The sequence below is a fragment of the Sciurus vulgaris genome, assembly GCF_902686455.1.
Source record: "Sciurus vulgaris genome assembly, chromosome: 9".
In the NCBI taxonomy this organism is placed as follows: Eukaryota; Metazoa; Chordata; class Mammalia; order Rodentia; family Sciuridae; genus Sciurus; species Sciurus vulgaris.
This window is the reverse complement of record NC_136469.1, coordinates 4,093,799-4,107,946: the sequence shown is the minus strand read 5'-3', so window position 1 is coordinate 4,107,946 and position 14,148 is coordinate 4,093,799. Positions and strand designations below refer to the sequence as shown.

General features: G+C 37.5%; 1 protein-coding gene across 12 annotated transcripts in view; it reads right to left on the bottom strand.

Annotated features, from left to right (window-relative positions):
- Positions 1–14,148, bottom strand: part of BLTP1 (bridge-like lipid transfer protein family member 1) — a 191,708-nt gene that overhangs the window by 11,472 nt on the left and 166,088 nt on the right. For 10 of the 12 annotated variants that reach the window (XM_079153382.1, XM_079153390.1, XM_079153387.1 and 7 more), the window contains 9 exons: positions 12,912–13,092; positions 11,938–12,139; positions 10,171–10,332; positions 9,515–9,654; positions 8,226–8,427; positions 4,597–4,797; positions 3,683–3,862; positions 1,667–1,804; positions 741–998 (listed from right to left, as the gene is read on the bottom strand). In XM_079153382.1, coding sequence (XP_079009508.1) covers positions 741–998; positions 1,667–1,804; positions 3,683–3,862; positions 4,597–4,797; positions 8,226–8,427; positions 9,515–9,654; positions 10,171–10,332; positions 11,938–12,139; positions 12,912–13,092 — 1,664 coding nt within the window. The remainder of the gene's footprint in view (positions 1–740; positions 999–1,666; positions 1,805–3,682; positions 3,863–4,596; positions 4,798–8,225; positions 8,428–9,514; positions 9,655–10,170; positions 10,333–11,937; positions 12,140–12,911; positions 13,093–14,148) is intronic. The other 2 variants (XM_079153392.1, XM_079153393.1) reach the window with 1 other exon arrangement.

Below are 14,148 nucleotides of genomic sequence, written 5' to 3'. Positions count from 1 at the left end.
GTAACAGGCATTTATGGAGTGCTTACCAAGCATAGCAACCTTGCTTCTTGGAAGCTCACAGGACACTCTGGCCCGCTTCACAGCAGGAATGTGGCTGTGTGCAGAACAGAGAGCACAGACCCCTCATCACCCTAGGGGTTCTTCACGAAGGAGAAAGATCCTAAGATGCTGCTGTCAAACAAAGGACTCAACAGCAGGGACCATTCTGAAATGCAGAGGCTGGCTGGGTACCTGCCTTCTGTATTCAAAGAAACTCAGTATGTGAAATGAACCCTGCACTTGATCATTGTACCTTGATCTTACCTTGTGACAACTGTATATCACCCATTTTCATACATTCACGTACAAGTACAAGGCCAAGTACGTACAGTTCAAAAAGTACTGACTGAATAAAAGAATGGATAAATACAAGGGCTAACTTTCAACATCAAAGCATCTTTTGGCAATTTTATGACACTATAGGTTTATTTCTGAAAACAACTGTACCTATGGAGCATACAAATATGGTTCTCCTCTCTTCCTATCTCTTTAAGGAACTACAAGCCATCTAGCAATCTCTTCTGCAGGTAATACTTTCAAGTATCTGGTATTTGTTGTTGTTTCTGTATTTTTTTCCTCCCCAACCTATCACAAAAAATCTCCAGAATGCATCTCCTGTCAACTGAGGAAGAAGTCTGTGAGTAACTAAGATCTTTATTTGGGACCACTGGAGGGCTACTGTAGAGAGAGAGCAGTGTCACCTCTTCGAGGAACTGAAGAATCGGACACACTCCTTGACCTTATGGAAGCTGGGGATTTCAGGCTTTGTGCTGCTGTCCCTGGTGACATGCTGCTGTTCGTCAGATGCTCATTGAACACATTAGGTGACTGAGGCATGTGGGTGAAGGAGGCTGACTGGCTTGGCTGCTCCCATGTCCTGCAGTAAGCTTTCCTTGATGATTCCGGGGACAGGTGCTGGCTTACCCCTTCGATGGAGTCAGGTGTCCCAGGGCCAGATGCTAGTGCAAGAGTAGAAAATAAAAGCAGTGGGGCAAAGTTACTATGTCACCAGGTAAGAATCCACGCGCCAGCTCTAGTCACATCACACGTTCCTTCCAGTCCTCTACGTGGCAAGTGGAGGGCAATTAGTTTGTAAAGAACATTTCAGTACTTAATTCTCACAAAACTCCGGAAGAAGTGCAAAAGGAGGTCTTCTGGGCCCATTACACAGGTGAGGGAATAGACCCAGTCCTAGGATTTCTTGTATTTTTCACTATATCAGGCTGAATCTATTCTACACTTCCACAAATCTGTCTTAATCAAAAAAATACACTTAGAACAAGAGACTATTGAAGGCATAATGGCAGCATGTTCCCAACATTTTTTGTTTTCCATGCCTTAAATAACCATAATTAACTTGGAAAGTTAAAAAATGTATTTCTGCATTTCCAGATTTTATGACAATTACAGAGTAATCATTACAGAATATAAAATGTCAGCTACAATGTGATCTGAGAGGGCAAGATGTCTATCTGTTTGATTCTGTGGTACCCCTGGTACCACAACAAACAATTTTTGAATGCCTGAACTTACCAAGGAGGACAAAGTTTCTGTCGTGAAGGATGAGTCTTGCTACTATTATAACCAAAATTAAAAGCAACCTAATACAACCACACAACAAGCTTACTTGGCAAATTTATTGTTTGATCTCCAAGGAACAGACGTCTTGCAATACTTCTTCTATACCAGGCTCTTGGAAATGCCAGAATTTCACTGAGGCGGCGCATATCATATTTAAAGGAGGCAGACCCTATATCACAAACAGCTAATACAGAAATAAAAAATTGTTAGAACTTACAGTTTTCCAAGACTTTTAACATTTTTGCATGGTGGGTATCAGACATATTATACAGCTGAATTATACTTAATGTTACAATTCATGAAATATCAAAATAAATTATATATTATGCTTAACAAGTTATTATATGTCATTCCACCAATTACAGAAATAGTGCACTATACAACTCTTAGCTTCATTTCCTCTTTTAAGGTAATGACAAGCTGGATTATATCATTACTCTGTCATGAAATTCTCAGAAAACAGCCAGTTTTCCACTGTAACACAGGACTCCTCTCGAATATGGAAGATGAGCCAACAGGACAAGCTAGGACGTCACCTTCCTCAGAGGGACCTACAGCCTAAAGAGCTACGTGGCAGGGACCACTGGTTTTCTTCTGGAGGGTTCTGCTCCAAGCACTCCACTGCTGGTGTGTGTGCTCCTCTTCCCCTGTTGCAGCTTCCGCAGGACACACGTGCCTGCAAGGCCCTGAGCCAGCCTTGGCCCCAGCGACCTCCACCATGCCTCATAGGTGTCACATAGGAATCCCTTTTTTTCTGTTTTGTTTTATTTCAATTTAAGTTAGTGGCATCGATTCTCTTTTAATCACCTGAGCTGAAAGCCTGAGGTGCCTCATCCCCTCTACTGCTCCTGAGCAACCTGTCTTCAGGCTGTGGATCCTCCCACATCTCTCCTGAAGCCAATCCCTGCTCTCCTTTTTCACTGTCACAACTCAGGCTTCCATTCACTACTGCTTGGTGCACTTTCAGTAGCCTCCTCAAGCATCTTTTCCCTCCCATCTTGCTACCACTAAACTCTCTAAACACCAAACTGAAACACCACACCATTTCATAAAAGCCTCTAATGTCTTCTCACCATCATGATTAGAACCTGATTCCTGAGCTTGTGCTGAGTCTTTCTACAATCTTATCTTGATATACGTTATTTGCTCTCTCTCTAGCCAGTCCTTTCTCTCTGGCCCTACTGCTAAGTGTAACCAATTAAATGCTGAGTTTGCCCTGTGCTTCAGCCACAGTAAACAAAGTATGCTCCAAAGGCATCCTTTTCTGGTATTCTTGTGATGCTGGATACTGTGCTGCTTCCTTTGAGAACATTTCTTAACTTTCTAGGTCTGGCCCCAGCATCATTTCCTTAATAAAACCTCCCTTGATCACACATAAAAAGAAAAATTTATTGTTTCCTCCTCTTTGTACACACCTCTACTGTAGCATAAGTGTCCTGCACTATTGTCTGTTTTTCTGCATGAGACCTTGCTCTACTTATGCCTGCTCCCCAACCACTCAGCAGAGTGCCTGGTCAATATACACTGTGAGACACAGGCTTGGTGTTTGCTGAGTGAAGTTTGGGTTGCATGGAAACACTACAGCTTCCACTCAGTGTTCTGAATTTTTCAAAATGTTCCATATGCATTTAATTTAAACTCCTCAGGTCACAATGTAAAGAAAATGAGTGGTTTCCCATAGTTCTGTAGCTAGTGACTAAGCTGGCAACACCCATGCTCCCAAGTTGAGACACAAATGCCAAGTAAATGTTCTAAGCATTTACAATTAGAAAATCAAATGAACAAATCAAAAGCCTGAAATGTCACCAGTTCATGACAAGAGAAGAATTAAAGAAGCATTTCATCACCTAATCAGCATGTTCTGGCTTTGCCTGGTGTCTATTTCCTTAAACATGGCCATGCTAATAACAATGCAGCATTAATACCCTGAGACAGTACAGAGGACTGGACTGCTCCCTCAATGTGCCTGACACCAACCTTGGTATTAAGCATGCTTGGTATTTAAACAGTGAAAGCAGAGGGCATTATTAATACCTTAATTAAAATTTATAAAATTGAATACCAGATATATTTATTAGCGTAGTATCCATTTTGCTTGAAGACTTGCTTATAGATTGGCTTTCAAAAAATGAGGCACCTCCTGAACGCCTTATTCGAGACAAACTCACTTTTACAAATTCAAGGTTTATACTGAGGGAGTCTTTTCTACCAGTGACTGAAGTGGGTTCTTCATCCACGTTCCCTAAAAAACAAAAAAATAACAAAAAACCCCACAACTATATACACACACAACTACCTAGTTAGATGAAGCCTATCCCACTGCTGCAATATGCCATCAACCCGAATCATTCAGGTGAGGTAGAGGCTGTCGCAGAGGGTCTGATGAGCATTAGCGTCTTCACAGCAGGGGTACAGGCTGAAGCTACGAGGGACTTTTATAACCCCTTCTCCAACAACAAAAGCTGGAACTGACCTGGAGTGTGTGTCTTCATTATCTGTCTAAATTTAAGTGAAGAAATGCTAGCAAGATCTTATGCATTTTTAGTGTTTCATCTATACTTTAAAATGCCATTAAAGTTTAATTTCAGTAAATAATTGACTTAAATAATAATCCTCATTTTAAATTAATATGACCCAGGCACTTAAAATTTTTACTTTTTATAGAATATAGTTTCCCACACAAATATGGATTTGGTAAAATTTAAACATAACATGTAATCTCTAATACTTGAAGAGATTACTGTGTTGCACAGAAAATATTCTCAATTTAAAATTCCCATATAGTTAATTTACTCAAATTCCTTATTTTATATTTATTTCTACTTATCATATGTAGGGACAAACAGATAAAATATAAAAAACTTCTGATCCTAGTTTATATCTATTATTATGATTTATGAAAAAGAAAGATTGAAAAGCTTGAAAAAGCTTGAAAAGATGCTACAAATTTGAAAAAGACACAAACGTGCAGTGTACCTAATCCTCCTGATCCAGGCGTGAGGCCAGAAACAGCAGTTTTCTGTTTCCCTGCTCCATATGGATGGAACACGTACAGGGAGAAGTCAGACATGCACGCGGTGAAGCTCAAACCAGAAGAACTGCTGCTGGAGCTGGTCAGATCCGACTGACTACTACTGTGCCGACTTCGGCCAAGAGGGCTGCCCAAGCCTGATGAACCTAAGGTGAATAGAAAAATCCAAAATGTTTATAGGCCACAAAAATTTTAAAAAGCTACTTATTTGTTCTCAAAACACCAAAAATGACATGAAAATAAAATGGAAACATTCAAACAATAGATCAATAGACTTAAATCCCTAAAACAAAATGAGGACTTGGATATATTTTCCCATCACTTCACACTGTAAACCAAGGCTGGTTACTCTGTTCACCTGTAAAACCACTATCAGTATGTGTCTGGCTTACTACACAGTTTCCTATTTCTTTGCTCCACTGGAAAGAGGCAATGGGAGAGCCCCAGAGCTGAATTAAAGCACAGGGGGAGAACAAACTGGAAAAAAATCCATGTCATATAACTGGAGTCCACATTTCAGTAGCTAACAGTGGACACAGAATAAGACATGCAAAGGTAGAAAATAAAAGAACTCTTTTTCTTAGACATTTATCAAGTACGGACAGGATAGTTCCAAATATGCTTTATACATGAAAATATGAAATAATACAGCATATGATTTTGTTGATGACTCCAAAATCTACCACTAGACCAGACTTCCTCCTGACTTTCCAGACTTCCTTCTAATTTCCCAAAGTTGCCAAAGCTCTTTTCCTGCATTATGGACTTGTACTCTCCACCTGGCAAGCTCATTTCTCCAACCTTCAGCTTCATACCTGCCTCACATTTCCACCTAAAATGTGCCTGTGTGCTTGGCTCCCATCTGTCCCTTCAGCAGGACCATCTCAATAAACTATTCTCTGTGCACTACACTTAATCCTGAGCATTGACCTGAACACACAGATATCCAGTAACGAGCCTTTGAAAGAATGGATTTCATCACCGTTGCAATTTACCCTTACCATCACTCCTTCCTGAATGTTTTATATGATAAAATGAGGGGTGGCATTTCATTTTTGTTATTTTCTAAAGCATCATTAAATGCGGGCATAAGCAGAGTTGTCGCCTCACATTCCTTTCACTACATACTCCGGGCATTGTGTGTCTGTATAGTATCGCTATAATCATTTCAGAGCTAACGACACTGTCATTAAGAAAGGTAAACATTCTAAGAGAAATGACCTGGCGTATTTTACAAACCTTTCTTCCACAGCCAATAAAGTAATACAATGCAGATTAACACAATAAAATCCCATTTTACTCCATCACATTAACAATAATTAAAGATAAAAGCTTTGGGAACAGTACAGTAGGCTTGAATCCACACACATCTGTTTTATTGGACAGCAAAACCTATCAACACTTAAAAAATGTTCACACTGTCCAACCCAGAAATTCCACTTTTAAGAATTTATGTTTGTAAATATTCATATGCAAAAATGTTCATTTGAATATTATTTTAAAAACTAATAAAAAAGAGAAAAGAAACAAAACCCAGGGAATCTCAAATATATCATCAAAATTACGGGATATCAATTAGTCTCTAAAGTCTTTAGAGACAAATGTTTTGCCTCTGATATCTGAAATTTTAAAGAGTGATGTAGGAGAAGAAATCATATCTCAGTTTTGCCTGAGAGAAAAGACAGCATCTCTCCAACAGTGTGGGAGAGCAGATGAGACACTGGTTGCCTATGATCAAGGCTGGTACTTTCTGCTTTCATTTCATTTGTAACAATTCTGTTTTCTGCTTTTTTAAAATAATGAACAATTACATTTCTGATCTGAAAATGGGATTTCGAAAACCAACACCACCACTGTAACATCACACAATCCCAGCAGTATTTCAATCTTGGTGATCGATTAGCAATAGCCTTGCTTCTAAGAAATCAATCTTTGGTTTCCCCAATTTGTTGTGAAAACTTTCAAAGATTCACACAGCAAGACAAATGTTTGCTTTAACCATTTCCCCAGTATTATAGGTAAATATTAGAAATAAAGCTTTTTCTCTTGGTGTCTGATGAGATTATTTGGGTAAAGTTCAGAATCTAAGATAACTAACTGCTCGAAAAACAGGACTCCAAGTATGGGTTTTTTCCTTCTGAATTAGAAAACTGTCTTCCTCTCTGTGGAGAGTAGTGATCTAAATTATGGTCTGTCTGACTCCTGTGTCTGCGTTTGTGCTGGGAGCTGCCTGAATGAAGGCGCAGGTCAAGATGCTCCAGTTGCTATGGTAATGCCAGCCAGGGGTGGCTACGTGTGAAGGCACTCAGCTCTATGAGCAGAGAACTTGAGTTCAGCACCTTCTCCCAGGGATGGAGGATTCTTAAGAAAATAAGATGACCCTAATGTCTCGCCAGTTCTGCATCCTTCAGATTGCCTGCTTTGCTGAAACTTTCCCATAATTAACCTTTTGATGATGAAACCTATGTAATAAATGTGCTGAGCTAGCTCTGGGTCAGTCGAGCCTCATCAGGGCTTGGCTACCCACCTGGACCCAGCTTTTTCTACCCACATGTGTCTGTTTGTCTTTTCTTCATCCCCCATCGCCCCTCCAGTTTCTGAATTTATGGCCATGCTGGACGTGACACCTGTCCACTGCCTTCATGCTTCTCTCAAAACTTGAGTGTAGGTTTTTATATTTGTTTATTCTAATGTATACTTTCTCAACCTTGGCACTATTGCCATTTGAGACCAAATAATTCTCTGGGAGGAAAGAGTTGTGGTGAAATTATAGGGCATTTAAGTAACACCCCACTTCCCCACTAGCTTCAAGTCAAAGCCCACGGCTATAAAAATCCACACTGCCTCCCACACTGCCAAATATCCCCTGTGACCTCTCCTCCACTGTGTTATGAAACACTGTGTTAATGATATTTCAATTTTCCTATCAACTGTCATTCAATCTGGTCTTTTGCCTTAAAAGTGTTTAGTAAAGCCTTCATAATTTATACTGGTGACCACTACATTTTAGGTTAGAAATGGCACTGAGATTTTACTGAGGTGTACCCACCTCATCAGGAAATCATCAGCCATATTTAAAAAAATAAAACTTTTGATGCAACAGACAAGAGTTAACATAATTTGCCATTTAAAAAATATAAATGCTACTTGATACAATTTTGATACAGCATAAGAAATCTTTATAAATAGCAGTATATGTCTTATTTTCCATCTGTATCACTATTCTAAAATTAAAATCTAACTTGGCATCAAAGAAAACATTCAAAAGTACTTGAATGTGTGATGATATATACTAGTTATATCATAGGGCTTATAGTGTGCACATTTAAACCAAAACCATGATGCTATCTAACTGCTGTTCAGCTAAAAATACAAACTAAAGGGTACTCAAAGTTCTATTAACACATGTAGTATGCTTAAAACTTTGGTCTACTACAGTTTCTTTCTACAAATATTCTAATTCTCAAATATTCTCCTTTTAAAAATATTTAATATATGTATTAATTACTGTTACAACATTTATTTAAATGTTATTCGTGGCTTTATACCAGAGGAATAAAACAATGTTTTTTACCTGGTATTCCAGTTTTGCTAGCAGAGGTCTTTGTTCCACTCTGAGGAGTGGTACCCCCAGGGGACAAAGTCTCTGTGGGATATGCTGTCCCCAAAGTCTCCAGTTCCCCTCGGTTGGAGGAAAACACCAGGTCCAAGGATGGCAGCTTCAGCATGCACTCTACCCGTGACACTGGCAGGCAGCTGAACTTGATCTGTGAGGGCTAACAACAGCAAAAAGCCAGAACAGGTTTCCAGGAACCATATGGTTAAAAAGTTTCCTGTTGGGCTCCAGAAGTCATATTCAAGTTCCATTCTCATCCACATACACCAAGCTTATCATGTCGACTCATTTGACACTTAAAAGGATTATGTTTAATGTCATCACTTTTACAAAACACAGACATGATACATGAGCCAAAGTGTATTCACAAAATGGTATTGTTTCTGAAAAGCGAAATATCTGAAAAGTTATCTCTGAGCAATATTTAGACATCTGGACAATTCAGAACTCTTTAAAATATTTATCTTTATATTATACTTGTTCATGATCAAGTCTTTTAAGAGAAGTAATCTCATGTATATTAAAGTTTGAAAACAATACTGTTGTATTAGTAACAAAGATTTTATAAACTCTGAACTCTACTCGTGTTTTCTTCAGACCTTCAAAAAAGTGAGTGTAAACCTCCAGCGGTACACGCTGAAGATCTTTTGGCCAGCTGCTATTGTAAGAAACAGGTGGAACAGATGACCATCAGCACTGCTTTTATTCATTAGCTTGACTATAAAATTTTAGTTGAGGTAAACTAAACCCAGAGGCTGGGAGGGTTTCTACTCCTCCTTAACAAATTTACTACCAAAGGCCTAATTGATAGGATGTGTTTTTTATTTTAAAAAATAAATAAAATTTCTTAGCAGAAATTCAAACAAAGGTACTGTTGTGACCTTATGTCTTAATTATACTTTATACCTGCACAGAAAAAAAATCACATGGTAAGAACTAAATATGTTACAATAAAAAAGGCATAAAATGCTTTAATGGGATTTTAATGTGTAATTTTTTTTTTTTTACCACAAACATATGAGATCTAAATTTGAAGACTCAATGATCTATAAAACTTTTCAGAAGCAAAGTAGATTTACACCTAAAATTGTACATATGCTTCTCAAAGTTCAGGTAACCTCTAAGCCATCATAAATTTATTAAAGCTCTAAGAAGCCTCTGGCTAAGACAACTTCAAAGGGGAATAACATTGAAATGAACCTAAGGAAAACATCTTCCTTTAAAAAGAAATAAATGAAGCTTATCACCTGAACTCTGACATACACCACAACATCCACAGGAAAGGAAGAGTATGCAGATGTTGAAGATGACACTAGTGATGTTGTCGACTCCTCCATAGGATCCGGTATTTCAAAATGCCCCATGTCTTCGTCTTGTGAGCTAACAGCTGTTAAAATATTTTAAGTTTTATTATTTGGTCAAGAGCAAACTATCTATCACAAGATCCTTATCTCTTATACCAGTGCTGAGCTTGGAGGCAGGAACACCCAGAAACGTTGGTTTCTATAGTTTGTCATTCTATACATCTTCCCCTCCTCAAACCTCTGGCTTAGTTTCTCAAACTCAAATTCCCCTGTCACTCAAAGTATACAAAGTAAAGAGTGATTATGCCCTTGCCCTCAAGGAGATTCCAGTTCAAGGGACACATTAATGCAGAAGCTGAGGTTGTGGACCTTGTTATGCACTAGCTGTGGCCATGGGGAAATCATATAACCTCACAGGACTTAGCTTCTTCATAAGGAAATGAGGATCAGATCATCTCTCAGGGACTTTTTCAGTTCTGTAATTCTTTCATCTAATTATAAATATTTAGTAATACATAATAGCATTAACAAATGCTGCTAAGCAACAGGGTCCCAAAATACATGTGATGATGAAATAAGGACATAAGGAGGGTACTCACCAGTATAATTCCTTTCAATGGGTGTAATTGGGATTGTTTCCAGAGCCTTCTCCAGGAAGTCCAACAGGCAGGGACTAATAACCATTTCTTCTGGCAATGACTGAAGTGCTACCCAGGCATAGAGCTTGGCTGTTTTCACTCCTCCACTTCCTTTTCCTTTGGCTAGAACATTTGTAAATGTTAGGTATACAAGTTCCAATAAAACATATGAACTTTGTGAGAAAGTAAAATTATATGACAGTTTAATCATTTTATTTAAAATCATTTTATGCTTTTATTTAAAAGCATAGAAGAAAACAATAAAAATAGGATGATGGAAATGACACATTAATGTTAATGATCATTAATGATGCATAACACAAAGGTTATTTTATTCTTACTTGCTGTAGGTCACAAATTCTGGTTCAACTTTTCAATTTTATACTTTGCTATGTCTCTTATTAGTATTAGTTCTTTTGTCTATGAAGATACAGAGAACCTTGACTTACAATATTTAGTGGCAAGTGAGGAAAAATGTCACTATTTTCAGGCTTTCCTATGCAATTATAGTGCTTCTTGGCATACAATGCCATCTTCCTTTCATTCTTCCTTAACTAAATATTTCTGCTTCAGTACAATGAGTATAAATATCTAATAGACTTAGCTTAGGTTTCCACTACAAACATTTACTAGCTGTGTAAACCTAGGACAGATGTCCACAACCTGAGCCTTAACTTTCCTCATTTATAAAATGGAATTCTAATATCTGCTATGTACCTAATAGACACAGATGAGACTTCTCAACTGAAAAGTGATATAAAAATTATCAGGCATTATCATCATGATTCTTTACTGACTCTTAAAAGGTTTATATATCAAGTTATCTTCCAAACGACGAATGTTTGGTAGTCCCTTTAGTGGAAATTCTACCTTGGAGCTTAGGTATCATGCATGCGCTATGTGGCAGGCAAACTCCAAGATGATACGTGATGATCCTTGCTCCTGGTATTCATGACCTTGTTCCCTAATGACTTGTCTCATCAATGAGACTGCAAAAGTGATGGTGTGTGGCTTTTGAGGCCACAACATAAAAGATACTTCAGGCTAAGCCACACTCTCTTCTGGATCATTTCTTTTGAAGGACATTAACTGTTATGTCTTATAGACACTCGGAAGCCAGTGGAGAGGCCTCAGGGGGTGGAACTGAGGAGTCTACTACCTGCCACATGACTGGAACATAATGGGAGCAGATTAGACCAACCTTAGACCACGTTGAGATGACTTGCAGGCCTAGACAAAATCTTGACTACAATGTCATGAAAGACCATGTCAGATCCCTCAAGCCAAATTGCTTGGCATTGCTCATCAACAGAAACTGTGTTTGAGATTATAGGTTACTAAATTTGGGGTAATCTGTTATAACAGATGATTGATAAATGCAATTAAATCCAATCAGTGTACTCTGTCTTAAATTTTTTTGTTTGATAACTTCTTATCAAAGTACCCAAATCTGAACTACCCAGAAATACCCTTTTCTAAATAATACTGAGCTAAAACTTTAGCTATTGAACTATCTCAAGATTAAAACTGATACTATAAAGTAACACGGATTTGAGAAACCACCACAGATAGATGGCCCACACTTCCATCTGTGAAGTTTGTATGGTCAGTATTTACAAGTCTATGTTCTTTTCCTTAACATGTAAATTTGAAAGTCTCAATAGAGCAAGCAGGATGACTTAAAATTAAGAAAACAATGATAAAAAAAATATAGTATATTCTAAATACCTGAGGGGAGAGGTGGGGGTTGGGGAGGAAGTAAGGTGTTAGTCTTGCTCTGGACAGTGCAAGGTAAAGGAGGAGAAGGAGGAGATGTCGCACTATCTTTCATACCATACAGCTTGGACTCTTTGGAGAGTGTTCTTGGCAAGGAAGATCCTCTGGAGGCATTAGGTGATTCAGTTTTTAGCGTCTTAGAATTGTAGTGCAACTATATTGAAAAAAAAAAAAAAAAAAAAAAAAACCTCTTAAAATTAAAACAGTATCAGATAAGGAAAAAACATGAAATATAGAAATGCAGTAGAAAGAATACTGGCTCAGGAGTCCAAAAATGCAGTTCTAGCTTTTACATGTGAGATATGTAATCCTGGCAAGACTATGCCTTTTTTATTTTTAAATTTGGAAAGGTCATTCGAGATAACCTTTAAAATTCTTTTCAGTTTAGTAGACTACAATTACATAAATCTAAAATCTAAAAAAAAGTTACTCAGCCAGGTGTGGTGGCACACGCCTCTAATACCAACAGCTCAGGAGGCTGAGGCAAAGGATCATGAGTTCAAAGACAGCCTCAACAGCGAGTGCTAAGCAACTCAGTGAGACCCTGTCTCAAAATAAAATACAAAATAGGGTTGGGGATGTGGCTTAGTGGTTGAGTATCCCTGAGTTCAATCCCCAGTCTACCTCCAAAAAAAAAAAAAGTTGCTCAATGAAGTTGCACTAGGCAAGGTTTAGCAAGTATGCTGTGAATATCGATATGTTAAAAAAAGATAACTACTCTGCCAAATGTTCATGGAAAAAGCTATAGAGATAAAGTAGCAGCCTATAATTTAAATGTTCTTATGTTCAGAATATGACTATATTAAGCAAAAAACCCAGAAAGTCTCATTAATATCCAGAGAAAAAGAAGAATATAAATAATAGGAAAAAAAAAAAGTCCTACTATAACCCACTATGATTTCCTGTCCGAGACAACTGAATTTTACCTTCACATCAACTCCAGGAATATAGAATACTGTTGTTTCCAAGTCACTGGACTTGGTCTGCAGAGAGGATGGCACTTTCTTGCCAGTCATTAGATGGGTGGTAGAAGCATAATTAGTTTGAAATTTCTTCTTTTTTGAAGGAGAATCTTGATCTAAGCTCCTGGAACTTCTATCATAACTCCTACATGGAGAAAAAATGTTTTATCTTTTTTAAAAAAGGACACACTTATCTCTTCCTCTTTTTTTTAAATCAACAATATAGAAAATGAAGTGCAATACTTCATTTAAGAAGCAGAAGTATGCTCCATGGGGGTATGCAACTTTTGTTCTTTCCTGGGGACACAGCTGTTTCATTTGAACACATTAAGCTGAATCAAAAGAAACTGCCCTTTATGCAGACTCAAAGTCAGCTACATATCAGCAATTTATTATGGATTACCTTGTTCCAATAAAAAATCATTCTTTATATCATTATTACGTCTCTAATAGAATTTAACTGTTTAAAGTGTTTTTCTATTTTTTCTCATTTCTATAAAAGTTTCATTAAACAAGCAAAACATTAAAAAAAACCCTTTTATTATGAAAAATTTAAAACAGTAAACAGGAGGGCTTACAAAAGTGAACAACAGGCAGTAACGAAAACCATCTGCCAGCTGTCGGCATTCTGCCATTCTTGTTCTTGTTTTCCACCCATTCACTCAATTGTAACCACCGTCTTTTTTTTTTCAATACTTCATTTTAAAGTAATCTAAAGTTAAATCTGTTTATATCATCATTCAGTTAATGACTGAAAAAAATACAGTATATTCTAAATACCAAAATACAGTATATTCTAAATACCAAATGGTGAAACTACAGTTACATCCTGAACTCAGTGCAGTCTAATGAGGCCTTTTTGTGCAACCGTTTTCCAGTCTTTCTCATTTCTTTATGAACTAACTCATCAAAACTCCCCAAAATCCAGAGTGTTGCATTGTTCTTTAAGACAGAAATGTGCACAGTTCAAGGGTAGACACTGAAAAATTCATGCTTGTTTAAAGAATTGTAAAGGTACAACTATTTTAATTAACACATTTTTCAGACTCTAAATCAGACATTTATTTCCAGTTGCCAGAAAATAGTACGCATTTATTTTTTTTTAAAATTCTATGTTATACAAATAATCACTTGGCTATTACAACTATGACCACCTACTTTTTAAATGTGCATTTAGGGATTAGGGGGAAAGGTGTCTATA